The sequence below is a fragment of the Pelophylax lessonae genome (genome assembly GCF_965119305.1).
Source record: "Pelophylax lessonae genome assembly, chromosome: 10".
NCBI classification, from domain to species: Eukaryota; Metazoa; Chordata; class Amphibia; order Anura; family Ranidae; genus Pelophylax; species Pelophylax lessonae.
The window spans coordinates 168,977,907-168,996,482 of record NC_138777.1 but is presented as its reverse complement, the minus strand read 5'-3'; the positions used below and the strand labels follow the sequence as shown (position 1 = coordinate 168,996,482).

The following is an 18,576-nucleotide window of genomic DNA, read 5'->3' as shown; positions in this document are numbered from 1 at the left end:
CCCCAGGATCAAATGCCCAGGCCCGACACAAGCGCTGCAGTATCACCCCCAAGTACTAGCGCAGGAATTTCAATTCCCTTAACTACCAGCACTTGAGTGTCACATCCCCCAAGAGTCAGGGCGACTACATACCTCCCAGATGCTCTTGCCAATCCAACATGGCTGCCTTCCAACTCCGTATCAGCAAGCATTCCTCCTTTCACCGCACAGCCAGGTGTGCAGGCCAATCCAGAGAATTTCTCAGAAATTGATTTTCTTTATTTTTGCCCAACACTTTGCTGAAATTTATTGTGGACCAGACCAATCTCTATTCCCAGCAGTATATTGCAAACAACCCCCAATGCTGTCCATTTTAGTGGAGAGATTTGACTTTGGAGGAGTTCAAGTTGTTTATGGGCCTCACAAAAAAAAAAAAATGAAGGACATGCCTATTGATCCACCAACCCCATCCACCACGTCTGGCGCCAGAAAAACTATGGCTATGCTAGTAGTATGCTTAAAGTTATAAATGCTGCTGATAGACTGCAAAATATGGCAATAAGTGAAAACAGAAAAAAATAAGCGCAAAAAACATCTAGTGAGTACTTTGAAAATATTAAACATCAAAAATCAAATAATATTAGTGATTATAATAAAGTGTGATGTGCTTAATATATTGCTACTAAATCCTCATTCTATCTCTAGCATACATCAAAAAAATAAATATTAATATTCAAAATATTTGTGCAATCTGTGCAAAAAAAACTATGTAAACCATCAAAAATTCATATATGTGCTGGAAGTAGCACACAGGGTGCTTCTTGGCACACATCGTTTTCGGAAGATTGGCTGATACAGATATTTATTTTTCTGCACAAATTTGCACTTTATTTAACCTTTTTTTGGGACTTTCTTAATCATATCTGTGTTATTTGTCCATGAATTTATATTTGACTATTTTTTGCGTATATGAATTGTTGACAGTCGGCCACATATATGAATTTTTGATGGTTCACACAGTTTTTTTGCACAGATTGCACAAATATTTTGAATATTATTTATTTATTTTTTGAGGTATATTAGAGATAGAATGAGGATTTAGTAGCAATATAGCACATCGCACTTTATTATAAATCACTAATATTTGAGTAATTTAATATTTTCAAAGTACTCACTAGATAGAAGTTTTTGCGCTGATTTTTTCCATCCACCACATGCCCATTTATTCTGCCGTAATGTCCAGGTCCCGATATGAGATGATTATGCTCTTCCTTCACTTCAGCATGAACACCCAGTGTCCTCCCCGAAACCATCCAAAATATGTAAAATTCGCCCATACATTTGTTTCCCCAAAGATTTGCAGAACTTTATGTTCCTGATCAGGACATATGTCTGGATGAGTCCCTGGTACACTTTACAGGCCGGCTAGGAATAAAACCGTATATTCCTAGCAAAAAGGCCAAATACAAGGTAAAAATGTAAAAGATATGTGAAAGAGCCACAGGATATATGTATACTACTATACCAGCCTGCCCCAGAAAGAACAGGAAATGCTTTCCACAGTCTTTGGTCAACAAAAAAAAATGCGAAGGGGAAAAAGCAACTTTGAGAAGCAACAAAGTGCTGGCCTTGAGGTGGAAAGATAGCAGAAATGTATATATGATGTCTCCCATCCATAATGGCACCACAGTTGAAGTTAAAAAAAAAAAAAAAAAAGACAAGGTCCCATTCAAAAGCCAAACATGCGTCCAAGAATATAATCTTTACATTGGAGGGGTGTGGATTTCAATGACCAAATGCTTCAGCCCTATTTGGCAACAAGGAGGTCCCGTTTCTGGTACAATAAAGCAGCAATTTATTTAATTAATTTGGCCATTTATAATGCATATATTATCTACACCAAATCCACGGAATGCCCCACCCCCTTCCTAATTTTTTTTTTAAAGAAATGGTCATGTCCCTCATCAACAAAGACCCCCCCCCCCCCCCAGAAGACCTTCGCTCTGATGCTGTTAGCCGACTTCATGAGCGCCACTTCCCGGAAAACATTCCACCATCTAAAGCAGGCCGAAGACGCCAAAAAAGATGTTGCATATGCAGCAAAAAAGGATCTCATAGAGATACCAGCTACTATTGTCCCCAGTGTCCCTCCCAATCCGGCCTGTGCACTGGAGAACACTTCCGACTTTATCACACATCCCTAAAATATTAGCCCACATTTTTATTCATTTCCCCATTTTCATCATCTGTGCTGACCATTTTTCATGTTTTCTCAAATAACCATGCCACTGCCTTCCACGTAAACTGACCCTGGCCTGTTTTATCAACTACGCTTCTGTTTAGCGCTTGAACTGCTTGCATGTGAACTGACCCAGGCCTTCTGAATCTACTATGTTTCTGCCTACCGCTTGGACTGATCTGCTGCCCTGCTACTGTAGTACACAGGGGTCGCAAATATGTGAGGGGCTGCAGAATTGTTTTTACGGATGGAGAAAAAAAATTTTTTTTGTTCTCTCCGGGTTTCCTAATTTCCGGATAAGGTCCTGGAGTCCGAAGGCTTCAAAGAGATTTGGGTGGGAGAAGCATTGACCCCTGTGCCCAGGCCTTACCTGACCGATGCCAAAACGTTCTGCCCAACGTAGAATGCCGGCCACTTCTCTGGCTGCTAGGGCACTTTTGGTGCCCCCTTGATGATGGACATATGCCACGGCTGTGACAATGTTAGACTGAATCCTTACCGGGCACCCCTGCAGATGATCGTCCACTGGGACATGCAAAGCCCGATCACCCGAATCTCCAGGATATTGATCGGCAGACTGGACTCCTCCCGAGTCCAAACCCCTTGAGCCAAATCTGTGCCCAAGACACCTCCCCACCTGACTCGACTAGCACAGTCCAGTAAAGGGGAAGAAAAGGCTTTCCTTGTTGCCGGGGAATGAAACATCTGTTACATTATACAAAAAAATTGGGTTACATTTACGGTTTCGTTTTTTTTTAATTCATTAGTGTGATTTTTCCCCAAAAACTGCATTTTAAAGACTTCTGTGCAAATACAGTGTGGCATAAAAGATTGCAACAATCGCCATTTTAATTCTCTAGGGTCTGTTAAAAAAAAAAAAAAAAAACATGTTTTGGGATTCTAAATTATGCTTAGGTATCCCAAACCATGCGTTTCGGGGGAACCCCCACTGACTTGCAAAAATATTGTCTAAATAGGCAGGAAAGGGGAACACCTTAGTCACCTTGGATGGGTTGCGGGTACCAAATTGCACCGGCGCTGCTTACCCAGCATTTGTTGTGTTTCCAATTTTAAAGCTTACCGCACTGATACAATCAGTGCCTCCACAAGCGCCTTTTTAGGTGCGGTTGTAATGGAAGAGGACTCATCCTCACTTTCAGAGTACTCAGGGTGCGTGGACGCAGACCGAGCGGGTCGACTCGCATCCGAGGCGGCCAAATCAACCTCAAAATCTGAGGAGGCAGAGGATACAGGGGCACCTTTTGCTAGGCCTCTTTTGAAGAGCCATATCAACTTTGGAAACCAGTGACTGTAGGACCGCTGCCAGGGCGGACAGACCCAGAGGTCCCGCGACTTCTGAGATTGGGTCAGGTGGTGACACACATTCCAGGGACTCCTTGGTTAACCCAGGGACCGCCAGCAAATTCTAAAAAAAAAAAAAAAAAAAAAAAAAAAAAAAAACACTGTAAAATACCCTCCATTGCAGCAGCAGTGGCACCACAGGTCCCAGCGCACCAAGCACTGCTATAGCACAGAGACAGAGATTGCACACCCCCAGGGACTCAGCCCCACCGACTGAGGAGCGCCAAATTGCATGCCGTGCGGCGATCAGAAAGGAAAAAGAAACGCAGGCACCATCACTAAAGGCCCACCGCCGAACAGCGATCCACAGATCTACAAGAAAATGGCCGCCGCATTGACTTTGATGGGAAACTACAAAGACATGGCCACCGCACTACACAAACATGGCCGCTAGGCTCATCAGCAGCCATCCACAAGAAACTGCCGGTGGCCACGCGACTCCCGGGACCCCCAACGGCCCCTCAGTTACATGTAGTCAGTCAGGGGGGGGGGGGGCGAACACATGAGTGTAATAACTTTTAATAAATTACCTTTGTTTTAAATGGTATCACGCTATTTGCCCTGTGTTCCCTTTTTACATCTATGTGGCTCCCATGTGTCTTCCTGAGAATACATTTTGAAGGTCTTCTCTGATGATCTGCACCTGATGGGTTTAACCACATTATGCTCATTTGGCTTTTCCATTAGTTTGGAAGCCAACATCATCTGGTAAGAAGCCATTTGTCTCTTTGCTTCACTGGGGGCTTCTATTTGTTTTCTCTGCCGTGAGAGGAGCGCCGTCTCCACCTGCATGCTGGGACTTGTGGTTCTTCTAAACAGCACAAAGTTTTACCATTGGATTTTCTCATATTCATGGATTTTTCATATGGACTTCTCACTTTCAAAAATGTTTCTGGATTTATGTGCACCCAGATTTAAGAATTTTCTTTGATACTCATTACTATTTATCGCTATACGTTTTTTAATATTACCTTTATGAACATTTTCTATAGGTTTGCGTGATCCGCTTGTTTTTTATCTATTTACATATTTTTGATTCACCATTTCATCAGTAATAGCGCAGAATTTTATGAATGTAAACATATTGTTACACTTATGGCGCTTTTCCACTGCATGGTACGGCTCGGTATGGCTCGCTTTGGTGCTTTTCCTTGCATGGTACATGTTTGAACAGTTCCGTACGGTTTGGTACAGCGTCGCTTTTCCACTGCATGGTACGGCTTGGTATGGCTTGCTTTGGTGTTTTTCCATTGCATGGTACCGCATCGTACGTGTTTGAAGAGTTCGGTACGGTTTGGTACAGCGGCACTTTTCCACTGCATGGTACGGCTCGGTATGGCTCGCTTTGGTGTTTTTCCATTGCATGGTACCGCATGGTACGTGTTTGAAAAGTTCACTACAGTTTGGTACAGCGGCGCTTTTCCACTGCATGGTACGGCTCAGTATGGCTCGCTTTGGTGCTTTTCCATTGCATGGTACCGCATGGTACGTGTTTGAACAGTTCGGTACGGTTTGGTACAGCGGCGCTTTTCCACTACATGGTACGGCTCGCTTAAACAGTACCACCTCGGTTGGGGTTCCAAGCAGGCCGTACCTATACCATATCCCACAATCCTTCGCATGCAGCCTTGATTGTTTGTCACTACTAGCCACTGATTGGTCAGAGAATCGTTGTAATCCCACCCACTTACTACTTTAGTGGAAGAGCAAACCGAGCCGAGTAGAGCCTATACAGTGCTGAAACATGCCGACTGGTACCACGCAGTGGAAAAACAAACCGAGCCGAGCTGGGCCAAGCAGTGCCGAGTGGAGCCGAGCCGGTACTCGCAGTGGAAAAGCACCATTAGAGACCCCTCCCTTCTCTTTTATACTCAGCTACTTGTATATCAAGACATCGCTTGTTTATCAAGTCAAAATTATATATATATATATATATATATATATATATATATATATATAGCTTGTCTTGCAAAACACTCTCAATCCAAGGTTTTACTGTAAGCCCATTAGCCAAAAGTGGCTAAATTGTTATGGGTAACAAAGAAAGGAAATAAAAACATATTTGCTCTGGCAAACACTTTTTGCCTATATCACCATGACTATATTGTGATCAATATTATATAAACAAGCCTCAGCTTGCCTTTGGTTACTTTATCATATTTCTATGACACTGAAAAGCTAAAAATGATTAAGGCTTTTGAGATTAAGCCAGGTGGAACACACAGGAGACTACCTGAGCCACTAAATCGGTTGCCAAAACAACTACAGTACAAATCATGTGTTTCCTCTGAGACAACTCATGGGTTGTCTGCAACCTATGGAAATCACCTAGGAATAATATAAAAAAGGGAAAACTGAAAATAGCAAAATAACTGTAGGTCTTAAACTCATGATCTTTTCTCTTTAAAGTGATTGTAAAGTCAGAAGGTATTTTTTTATCTTAATGCATTCTATACATGAAGATAAAAAGCCTTCTGTGTGCAGCAGCCCCCCCTAATACTTACCTGAGCCCATCTCAATCCAGCAATATTGCAGGAGTGTCTCGGCTGCCCAGGACTCTCCCTACTCATTGGCTAAGGCAGCAGCGCCGCACCATTTGCCCCCTGCTGCTGTCAAAGTCAGTGAGCTAATGAGGAGAGAGGGGGGGCGAGTCGCAGCAGTCTGAATGGGCACAGAGAGCTGTGACTCGTCTTGGGTGCCCCCTTAGCAAGCGGTTTGGTGTGGGGGCACTCAAAAGGAAGGGGGAGGCCCAGTGAGACGAAAAGGGACCCGAGAAAAAAAACCTAAGTTTTTAGTATCACTTTAATTCAAAGAAGCTTCAGCATATTGCCATTAACAGACTTGTATTACTTTTTTTACAAAATGTTTATTTCTCTATTCAGCTATACAGTCTACAGTTTTCTGATGACAGAACCCGGGACTATAAGTGACAATACATACCTGGTTTATGAATCACTTGATTTAGTATTATTTAAATAGCGGCATGATTGTTACAAAGGTGTGGACCAGGCAGAACCAGCCAGAGGCTGGAGTGCACTGGACTGACTCAGCAGCTAAGGTTTATCTGTATAAGTAGGCTGTGTTATATAAAGGGCTTTATGGAAATATAAAAGACAGCAGCTTATACACACGAGGAATGGCATGCTGCCATTGTTTAAGCACATGATCCAACTAATGACACGTTCTTGTAACAGAGGCAACGGTAGTATCGCCAGCAATGACATGTAACTAATTATCAGATCTGAAATGCTTTTACAGCTAACACACTAATACTCCATTTGCTTTTCATGCTTAACCACTTGCGGACCGCCACAGTACATATACTGCGGCGGTCAGCCCCTCACAGGCAAAGTGACGTAGGGGTACGTCACTAGCCTGTGAGGCTCTGGGGAGCAAGCGCGCCGCCGGTCGCGGGCTCCCGCTCGGTCACGAGCCCCCCCCCCCCGGACCCGTGTGCCCGGCGGACCCGATGTCCGCCGGGCACTCGCGATCGTCCGTTACACCGGGAGAAAGGCAGGCGGCTAATGTAAACAAAGCCGCCTGTCATTCTCCTCTGTGTAAAAATTGTGATCATACGGTTCTGCTATGTAGGACCGTTGATCACTGTTCTTACAGCTCATGCCACAGCCAATCACAGTTAGAAACACGCCCCTAGGGACACACTTAACCCCTCCCTCTCAAAAAAAAGTTAACCCCTTCACTGCCAGTGTTATTTTTACAGTAACAGTGCATATGTATAGCACTGATTACTGTAGTAATGTCACTGGTAACCCCAAAAGTGTCAAAAATGTCAGTCAAGGGTCCGATCTGTCCGCCGCAATGTCGCAGTCCCGCAAAAAAAAAAAAAAAAAACGCAGATCGCCGCCATTACACATTAAAAAAAAAAAAAAAAAAAGAAAAATCTTTCCCTTAGTTAGTAAACGCAATAACTTTTGCGCAAACCAATCAAAATACGCTTTTTGCGATTTTTTTAACCAAAAATATGTAGCAGAAAACAAAATTGGCCTAAAATGTTAAATTTTGATTTTTACATTTTTTTTTTGGGGGGGGGGGATTTCATATAAAAAAAATGTGAGAAATATTGTTATTTTTGCAAAATTGACGCTCTTTTTTTATTTATAGCGCATGATCAAAAAAAAAAAAATAAAAAATCACACAGGTGATCAAATACCACCAAAAGAAAGCGGTTTTTGGGAAAAAAAGGACATCAAATTCGTTTAGGTACAGCGTCGCACGACCGCGCAATTGTCCGTTAAAGTCACGCGTTGCCAAATTGCAAAATAGGCCCTGGTCAGGAAGGGGGTTAAGTGGTTAATGCCAATGTACCATAAAAGAGAGGAAAAAAAAAAAAAACCCACACACCCACGACCCTCCTTTGGGAACAAAAATGGATGTAATGCTGTGCGTTTTCCTGTACTGCACAGTGCACTGGAGTGCCATTCACAATGAAGGTCACTGCACCACAGTATACAGGAAAGGTGAGGGTACAACACACAATACCAGAATGCACATATTACCATGCTCCCCATGATATCTGTAGCCAAAAAATTAAATTTGTTTCTTCAGCCCAGAAGACTTGGTTTTAAATTGACTTTAAATTGTGGAGGTGATTATTTCAAACATTGACTTTTGTGGTCAGATAGCAGCAAGCTTTTCTGCTGGTGACTCTTCATGATAATTTGAATATAGCGTCTGAAATTGCCAACAAATGGAAGAATAAAAATATATTTGTATCTGCTACATTTTATGTTTTGCATTTTTCCTGAACTGCGAAATTCAGTGGTGCATTCAAAATTGAATGTGTCCATTTCAAAGCAAGTGTGTTAATTGCAGAGAAAGTGTTGGACGTGCAAGATTAACCCCTATATGTTGTGTGCATTGGTGCACCCCAACACATCTGTATTTCAGTGGGCTGTAACCCATTACTGTGTATGCGCTGCACTGTGTTGCTAAAAACAAAGCACATCCAGGTTTTTTGCTCATTCTGGTGTGTTGACAACCCAATGAGCACTAAAACGTGAATCCTGACTTAACCCCCTGGAGCCTAAGGGCTCTTTCATACGGAGCGGACCGCATTGCGATTCGCTCCGGCACTTTTTTTTTTTTTTTTTCACGGAGTGGATGACACTTGTGTCATCCGCTCCGTATGTCCGCATATCATCCCATCCGTTTGCGGATGATATACGGACATAATGTATGTCTATGGGCATTGCGGATGTCAGCGGATGACACCTATGACATCCGACTTTGCATCCGTTCAGTTTTTTTAAACGGAACAAAAATAGGGTGGTGTTCCGTTCCTAAAAACTGAAAGGATGAAAATTGGATGACCATCCGCTGATATCCGCAATGCCATTGACATACATTATGTCCGTATATCATCCACAAAAAAAATAGGATGATTTGCGGACATGCGGAACGCCCGTGTGAAAGAGCCCTTAGCCTTTTTCTGACATACAGCATCTCAATAAAGTGAGTACACTGCTCACATTTTTGTAAATATTTTATTCTATCTTTTTATGTGACAAAACTAAAGAAATGACACTTTGCTGCAATGTAAAGTAGTGAGTGTACAGCTTGTATAACAGTGTAATAACTCAACACACAGCCATTAATGTCTAAACCGCTGGCAACAACAAGAGTACACCCTTAAGTGAAAATGTCCAAATTGGGCCCAATTCGCCATTTTCCCTCCCCGATGTCATGTGGCTCGTTAGTGTTACAAGGTCTCAAGTGTGAATGGGGAGCAGATGTGTTAAATTTGGTGTTATCGCTCTCACTCTGTCATACTGGTCACTGGAAGTTCAACATGGCACCTAATGGCAAAGAACTCTCTGAGGATCTGAAAAAAAAAAAAATTGTTGCTCTACATAAAGATGCCTAGGCTATAAGAAGATTGCCAAGACCCTGAAACTGAGCTGCAGCACGGTGGCCAAGACCATACAGTGGTTTAACAGGACAGGTTCCACTCAGAACTGGCCTCGCCATGGTCGACCAAAGAAGTTGAGAGCATGTGCTCAGCGTCATATCCAGAGTTTGTCTTTAGGAAATAGACGTTTGAGTGCTGACAGCATTGCTGCAGAGGTTGAAGGGGTGAGGGGGTCAGCCTGTCAGTGCTCAGACTGTACGTTGCACACTGCCGTCCCAGAAGGAAGCCTCTTATAAAGATGATGCACAAGAAAGCCAATAAACAGTTTGCTGAAGACAAGCAGACTAAGGACATGGATTACTGGAACCATGTCCTGTGGTCTGATGAGACCAAAATAAACTTATTTGGTTCAGATGGTGTCAAGCGTGTTGGGCAGCAATCAGGTGAGGAGTACAAAGACAAGTGTGTCTTGCCTGCAGTCAAGCATGGTGGTGGGAGTGTCATGGTCTGGGGCTGCAAGTGTGCTGCCGGCACTGTGGACCTGCAGTTTTTTGAGGGAACCATGAATGCCAACATGTACTGTGACATACTAAAGCAGAGCATGATCCCCTCCCTTCGGAGACTGGGCCGCAGGGCAGTATTCCAACATGATAACTATCCCAAACACACCTCCAAGATGACCACTGCCTTGCTAAAGAAGCTGAGGGTAAAGTTGATGTACTGCCCAAGCATGTCTCCAGACCTAAACCCTATTGAGCATCTGTGGGGCATCCTCAAATAGAAGGTGGAGGAGCACAAGGTCTCTAACATCCACCAGCTCCGTGATGTCGTCATGGAGGAGTGGAAGAGGACTCCAGTGGCAACCTGTGAAGCTCTGGTGAATGAACTCCCTGCCCAAGAGGGTTAGGGCAGTGCTGTAAAATAATGGTGGCCATGCAAAATATTGACACTTTGGCCCAATTTGGACATTTCCACTTAGGGGGTGTGCTCATTTTTGTTGCCAGCAGTTTAGACATTAATGGCTGTGTGTTGAGTTATTTTGAGGGGACAGCAAATTTACACTGTAAGAGTCAGTTCACACTATGGCGACACGACTCTCTACTACTTCGGGGGCGACTTCTTAAGTCCTGTGCACCGCGACTTGCACGGACTTCATATAATTGAAGTCTATGAAAGTCGCTCCGAGGTCACCCCCAAGTAGTACAGGACCCTTTTTCTAAGTCAGAGCGACTTGTGTCGCTCCTATTAGAACCGGTCCTGTAGCAGTCAATGGACCGCGAGGGACCACGACTTGTCAGGCTGACAAGTCGCGGCAGTGTGAATCGAGTCTTAGGCCCCATTCACACTAGTGCGACTTGTCCCGCGATTTTGGACCGCAAAGGTCGTTTTACATTATTTTCAATGAGCCCCATTCATATCAGTGCGTTTTGAAGTCGCACTGACTTCAAAGTAGTTCCTGCACTACTTTGCCACGATTTTAATGCATTTTGAGGCATATAGCCTTGCCCATGCTTTCAAAATCGCGGCAAAAATCGTGCCGCGAAATCGCGGCAAAATTGCGTTGCAATAGTGTGAAAGGGGCCTTATACAAGCTGTACACTCTTTACATTGTAGCAAAGTGTCATTTCTTCAGTGTTCTCACATGAAAAGATAAAATAAAATATTTACAAAAATGTGAGGGGGTGTACTTTTTTTTGGTGAGATACTGCATGTTGCTTACAAGGTAAAAATCTGTATTTTTTGCTATAAAATTACTTAGAACCCCCAATCATTTTATATATTTGTGTATATTTTTTGTAGGTTTTTTTTTAATTTATAGTTTTTTGTTATTACATACACTTGACCTAACCTCATGAATAAAATTGTTGGCTCCATTCAGTGTCCATAGACCATAGTTGCCTATAAAGAGGCTCTGCTGCACTCCAGGAGCCCAGAGCAGTTTTATACCAACACCGAACTTACAGTAAGTCAAGCAAAGCCACAGCAAACGCACTGAACCATCGCATTCTACAGTGCAATGTGCGTACTTCCAAAATGGTTTCTTAGACACCTGCATTGCAATTAGTAATGCTGCCCCTCTTTTGAATTACATAGCTGGCAACACTGGAGAGACCCTGCAACGCTGCAAAGGCATTTCAAGGCAATGAATAAGGGGTCTCCTCTTATCAAAGAAGCTAGTTTAATTTATTTTATTTAGAACATTGCTCTAAGGCATATCTAAACCTTAGTTATACCACTCCCCTAGCTGGTTCAAAAAGTTAACCTCTTTCCGTCCGCATATATACATCCTCTGATAATTGTGTTAATCTTGGTCATCACTGCAGCGATAATTGAGATATCATTCTTTAGAGCCGATGATTCCCTACAAAGTAAAACTGATACAAGTGGCTATACAGCAGCTTGATCACTTCTACAGGTGGCACAAGAGGGTCACCTTTCAACCCCCCAATGCTTTTACCAGGCTCTTTTGCCCCACCGTGAAGCCCAATGATGATGCAATCGGTCGCATCAGATTCCCTAGACTGAGTGAGAGGAACTTCCATTATTCTTCCCACTCTGAAAAACAGAAGGGACAAGGATTTCGTTCTTGATTTGATCAGATGCTTCGAAGAGCAGAGTAGAAATCTGGGGTCTAATATACACCATATCTCTCCATAACAAGGACCTGTCATAGCCCATGATATCACAGGAGATGCTGTTCACCCCTTGTAATAGCAAAAAAGTTCAATAAAAAAGAAAAAATTCAAAGTAGTGTCAACATTTTATAGTGCCCCATCCCACATTCTTTTTCGGCATGTTATGAAAAATTGACAATTTTTAGTTATAAATTTAATTGGCGCAGTTACTCTTCATGGGATTAAAGAACAGCAAGGGAGGGAAAAATAAAAGATTATAGTTCAGCTTTAACCTCTCCAAAAATGTAACAAAATTTAATTTCCGCTCCCATTAAGACCATGTTTTTGGGAACACCCAACCCCTCCGCCACCTGATGTCAACCCAGCCAAACATGAACGTGAGCCAAGTCTCTCTCGTTCGTCATTGTTTCAGATACAGCAGCAGGAGCCATTTGCTCCCAGCGAGCCAGTGAGTGGGGCCAAGCCCCAAACCCCCCCCGTGTGTCACACGGACACAGAGTGAGACTCCTGAGCAAGTGCACACAAGTGCCCCAAATAGCTAGTGGCACTCGGCAGGGGGTGGAGCCCAGAGTAGGAGGATCGGGGCTACTCTGTGCAAAACTATTGCACAGAGCAGCCGAGTATGACATGTTAATAAAATAAAAAATAATCACTTTAAATCTTTGTTTAGACTAGGGGTGCAGAAACAAAGCTAGTACACACTAGAGCTACACGATATGAATCATGGAAAAACTGGATTAGGATTGTGAGGGTGGGTGAATCGAGATCGGGATTTTTTTAACGATTAATCGTGAAGCTCTAGTACACACTATCAGATGACCTGGACAAAATTTGCTAACTGGGTGACCCTCTCTGCTACCCCCGCCAATCATCTGAGCCAGGCAGACAACTGTTAGCCAAGCAGTGACTGCAACCAATAAGATGCAGGCACTGTTCAGGTTTACTGATATGTGCCAGCTGCAGCTGTCAGGATAAAAACAGCCACAGCTGTACATTTTTCTTTCATCTGCACCTCCTTTCAAAGGCAGTACTGCCTCTTCTACGTATAATAATATACTCTTCTACTTCCTCACTCCAAGCAAAAAAAAAAAAAAAAAACTAACAGTATGTTCTTCTAATCCACACTATCAGATCCCCCCCATAATGAAGGCAGAAATCCTCAACCTAGTTCCCCATCCAGGTTCCTCACTACTGCCGGTACCAATGTGCAGGACTGCTGATCCAGAGCTGCGATGGTGCTCTAAGACCACCGTTCCACTGCAATGACATTGTCCCCTTCTCTCTCCGGAGAGGACCCTGTAGGCGGCCATCCATATGAAGTGTCCATGTCTCACAGATAGTGACATGGACACCCTAAAGAGGACCATTCCAGGAAGCACACAGAAGACTCGGGCTTGCAATGTCATATGATAGCAGTAAATTAAGAATGGGCTTTCAGTTTTTTTTTGTTTTTTGTTTTTTACACTAACGGGATCATTTACAAGGTGGCAGTCAGTACCCAGAAGCAGTACTTTAAAGGAGAAGTTTGCAGCAAAAAAAAACGTTAGGAGGTACATCAATTTGATTTCTCAGGAGCCTACAGAGCATTGCACCCTTGATCAGTGGATCGCAGGTGCAATGTCATGCTCCCGCACTCTTGCTACTGCTCTGGGCCCGTAACTCTGTACATTTCAGAGCTGTAGAAAGAGTGAATGGACTACATAACAGGCAACATGTTACTAAAGCTGACCCTATGTTCTAAAAAACCTGGCTGATCCTGCCTGTTCCTGTGTCCCCCTTGGTGTGCTGACCACAATAATTATGGCTGCTGATCAATAATTACCTGGGATCATGTTTTGTGCCTCAGTCATCCCGCTGCTCTCATCTCTCCTCCTCCATCCCTGCCTGTCAGCTCCGGAGTCTTTGTGTGATCTATTTCCTCCTCGCCCCTATAGCTGTAACATTACTACTGAGAAATCCTGTAATCCCCTCTCTTACAGGATTATATAATGTGCAGTATCTGTGTTTTTTAAAATTATTCTGCAAAACACCTTATTTACAGTGCCACAGGGCATCAAGTGACCTCCCACCGTTATCCTCCTCTCTCCCCTGCTGACGCCAGCGGGGAATCTCGGCCCCTCCCACTGTAGTGCTCGGTGGGAGGGAGGAGAGCACCAGGCAGGTTGTGGGAGCTCCCAGCAGCGCTATAAAATAAGCTATTTTGCGGAATAATTTAAAAAAAAAAAAAAAAAACAGTTACTGTACATTATATCTTCAGCGCATCTCATGTTCTCATCTTCCCTTTTTGGGTGGAGATCCGCCTCTACAAACTCTGCAGTGCCTAAAATAGGCAGAGCAGTGATATCACTGGGTTTTAAACAGCATAGGAACTTATTTTTAAAGTGTAAGTTCACCTTTACAGAAAATCAGTAAGGTGAACTTAGAATGAACGCCCCCTTGTACCGGAGTTCTGTGATTCCCCCGCATCACCAGTCCGGTGATCTCAAATCTCCTATCCATATCTCTCAGTGTGTACAAATAGGAGGCATTCTAATACATGCAACGGTGCTGACCAATCAGAATCCGCCTAGCCCATTCCGTCAGCGCTGGAGGAGAAAAAGCCAGGAGGATTTCAAATACCCAGATCGGTAAAACTAGCGTTGCCACCTCATCCCTTCAAACCAGGACACACATTAATTACACAGGTTCTGTGGCTGATTAAGGTGGTAATTAAACTCACTTAGTGCCTTATATGTATTATATTAGCCTCAGAACCTGTGTAATTCATATGTGTCCTGGTTTAAAGGGATGAGGAGGCAACCCTAGGTGAAGCGCGTCCCGATGTCTGACAGCGGGGGTATGTGGTCCAGTGTAAGTTCACCTTAGGCCCCTTTCATACATACGGTCTGTTCAGATCCGCCTGTCCGTTTTTCAGGCGGATCTGAACGGATGCCCCATGCATCTCTATGGGGCAGCGGAGATATGTCAAATTCGGACGGAAACCCTATTTTCCATCCGTCTGGCGATTCAGACAGGCGGTTCGTTCTCATCCGATTCCCCCATAGAGGACAGCGGGGATCTGACACCTTTGTCTCCACACACAGAGCGGAGACTGAGCTGTCATCCGCCTGCTCAGCGGGGATCGACCCCCGCTGAGAAAAATGGAGTCCGTCAGCGGAACAGACTGTGCCAAAGGGGCCTTACAGATTACCCTTAAAGAGGAAGTAAACCCTCCTCTGACACTTTTACCTATAGGTAAGCCTATATTAAGGCTTACCTATAGGTACTGTAAATATCTCCTAAACATGCACCGTTTAGGAGATATTTACTTTACATGCAGCCAGTGACGTCACTGGCGCATGCGCTCTGAAGGAACGGCCGCTGTGCCGTTTTTCAGAGCCCCGTGCCGTGACTGTGCGCGGGAGTGACGTCACCGAGGCTCCGGCCAATCAGATGGCCGGATGCCGCGATCCCGGAAGACGGTGACTAGACATGTTGCCCGTCATACAGGTGAGCGGGCGGAACGGCGGGGGCTCGTTCTAAGGTAAGTATTGCATAATAAGCTAGTATGCGATGCATACTAGCTCATTATGGGTTTCTCTTTCAGGTTGCAGAAAAAAAAAAAGTTTTGAGGTTTTTACAACCTCTTTAAAGCGGAGTTCCAGCCATTTACTCACCTGTCCAATGGTCCAGCGATGCGGCCGCCGGAAGCCTCGATTCTCTCCCTCGGCATCACTGCTGTGGGCACCCGGCTGTTACAGTTTGCGGCTTCACAGCTGGGTACCCACTGCGCATGCGCGAGTCGCGCTGCGCACCGTGATTGGCCGGCAATCTTCTGGGACCTCTGACGTGTCCCAGAAGATTGCAGGGAGGGAGGGGGGAGAGGAGAACTTCCGCTCAGGGCGCCGCGGCGCTCCGAGCGGAAGTGGGAGCGGGTACCTGTCAAAACTAGGTACCCGCTCCCCCCCCCCCCCCCAAAAAATTACATGCCAAATGTGGCATGTCGGGGGATCAGGACTCCCTAAAGCGGAAGTTCCACTTTTGGGTGGAACTCCGCTTTAAGTGGGTCCAAGTCAGCAACTACATATTTGTAACTGATTTTTATTTATTTATTTTTTAGAAACAACCAGAGTTCCTCTTGAAAACATTTTTGTTTTTGGGTTTATTACAGCTTTAGAGCAGAACGAATCCCTCCTATCCTTACAGCCAAGAAAGAGGCCATCTTGGTTCCTTTCTATTGGATCTGCAGTTGCCATGTGATGAGACATAAGGAGACCAGTAACAGTTCTTATCAGGACATCATTGGATTGGGATTTTTTTTTTTGGGGGGGGGGGGGGGGACAACTAAATCATTGGGTTTCCTATCCTTCCAAGTAATAAAAACATGGAGGCGGGCTACGGGTTGTCTCATGTCTGGAAAGCAGGAAGAAGTGGCGAGCTTTCTATCACCTATGGCGGTGTGTCCACACTACAAGTCCCAGAGGCCTCCAGCCCCACATACCGCCCCGCCCTACACACACATAATGGACTACAAAGCGTCCGGTGAGCTGAGGTCACTGACTCTAATCACCTCTGAGCTCGGTCGCCGGTAAATCGCACTAATCAAATCACTCACCGATATAATTCCGGCCACCTTCCGCCATCTTTACCTCGATGGAATACGGTCACTACGTCACTTCCTGAAAGAAGAACCCGCCCAAACCTTTCCACAAATCACCGAGGCAACCAGCCGGGCTTCCCGCCAGCAATGACGCACGGCCGAGAACACAAGGCCGAACACTAGAGGAGAAGACACGTTCACTGCATGTCCGCAAAGGAGTGCCTGTGTTCAGTATGTCCTTCCCAGCGCTGAGAGTACGGGGATTTCTGAGGACTTTCCTTATTATAGGAGATTTTTCAATAGGCTGACTAGTGTGGTCTCCTAAATACGGGCACATTGATGTCATTATTTTTATTGTGTGAAAGTCTTTTCAGGCACTCCTGTATGTTTAACAGGGCTCTGTGCTTTTGTTGTAGTTTAAGCCCACTTTACAGTACCTTGGAAAAAGTATTTACACTATTGATCGACCGATATTGTTTTTTTTACCGCTGATACTGATATTTTGGTCATCGGTATCGGCCAATACTGTCAGACATTAAAAATATATATATATATATATATATATATATATTTTTTTTTAATGTCTACAGGTACTGTGGTTGAGGGATCTGGGGGTCTAAAAGACCCCAAACCCCTCCTCTGCCCTCAAACGCATTCAAAACGCCAAGTTTGGCTGTTTTGAATGCTGTAAGTTTTTTGAATTCGGCGCCGCCAGTACCCAGAAGTGATGTCATGTTCTGGGTACTCGGCGGTGCCAAATTCAAAGAAATGGAGTCTCGGTCAGACGGCGGTGCAGATGGAGACCCGGTCAGATGGCGGCAGTGGAGGTATAATGCCCGGGTCTCCAGGTGGGACGGGAGACCCGGGCGAGCCGCGGAAGGAGGCGGAACGTCCGCTCCCGCTTTTTGGAATGACAGCCGAGCTGCTTCTCAGCCGCATCGGTTGTCATTACAAGGCAGCCGACCGTCGGCTATGGACACCGGTACCAGGGTGATGCCTCTAGCTGCAGGCATCACTCCGGTACAAGCACTTTCCCAAAATATCGGTAAATCAAAAGGCTGATTCCGATATATCGGGCAAAGTGCATATCGGCCCTCGATATATCGGCTTTGCCAATAATCGGTCGATCACTAATTCACACCGCTTGAAATTTTCCACATTTTGTCATGTTACAGCCAAAAAAGTAAATGTATTTTATTGGGATTTTATGTGATAGACCAACACAAAGTGGCACATAATTGTGAAGTAAAGGAAAATGATAAATTATTTTTAATTTTTTTTTTTACAAATATGTGAAAAGTGTGGCTTGCATTTGTATTCAGCCCCCTTTCCTCTGATGCCTTAACTAAAATATAGTGGTACCAATTGCCTTCAGAAGTCACCTAATTTGTTAATAGAGTCCACCTGTGTGTACTGTAACCACTTCTGGACCTGAGGGGATTTGCCCCCTTAATGACCAGGCCATATTTTGCGATTCAGCACTGCGTTACTTTTTACGGACAATTTTGCGGTCGTGCGATGCTGTACCTAAACAAAATTGATGTCCTTTTTTTTCCCACAAATAGAGCTTTCTTTGTGTGGTATTTAATCACCTCTGCTATTTTTTGCGCTATAAACAAAAAAAGCGACAATTCTGAAAAAAAAAAAACAATATTTTTTACATTCTGCCATATAACGTTTTAGGCCAATTTGTTTTCTGCTATATATTTTTGGTAAAAAAAAAAAAACGCAATAAGCGTATGAAAGTTATCACGTCTACTAACTATTGGAAAGATTTTTGATTTTTATTTTTTATTTTTTTTACTAGTAATGGGGGCGATCTGCGATTTTTTTTTTTTTTTGTGGGACAGCGACATTGCAGCGGACAGATCGGACCCCTAACTGACATTTTTGACACTTTCGGCCAGACCAG

General features: G+C 44.2%; 1 protein-coding gene across 1 annotated transcript in view; it reads right to left on the bottom strand.

Moving 5' to 3' along the window:
- NXF1 (nuclear RNA export factor 1) overlaps positions 1-16,757 on the bottom strand; it is a 90,640-nt gene extending 73,883 nt beyond the window's left edge. Inside the window, exon 1 of the mRNA XM_082271079.1 lies at positions 16,680-16,757. Within this exon, the coding sequence (XP_082127205.1) occupies positions 16,680-16,707 (28 nt within the window). The 5' untranslated portion in view covers positions 16,708-16,757. The remainder of the gene's footprint in view (positions 1-16,679) is intronic.
- Positions 16,758-18,576: the final 1,819 nt, after the last annotated feature.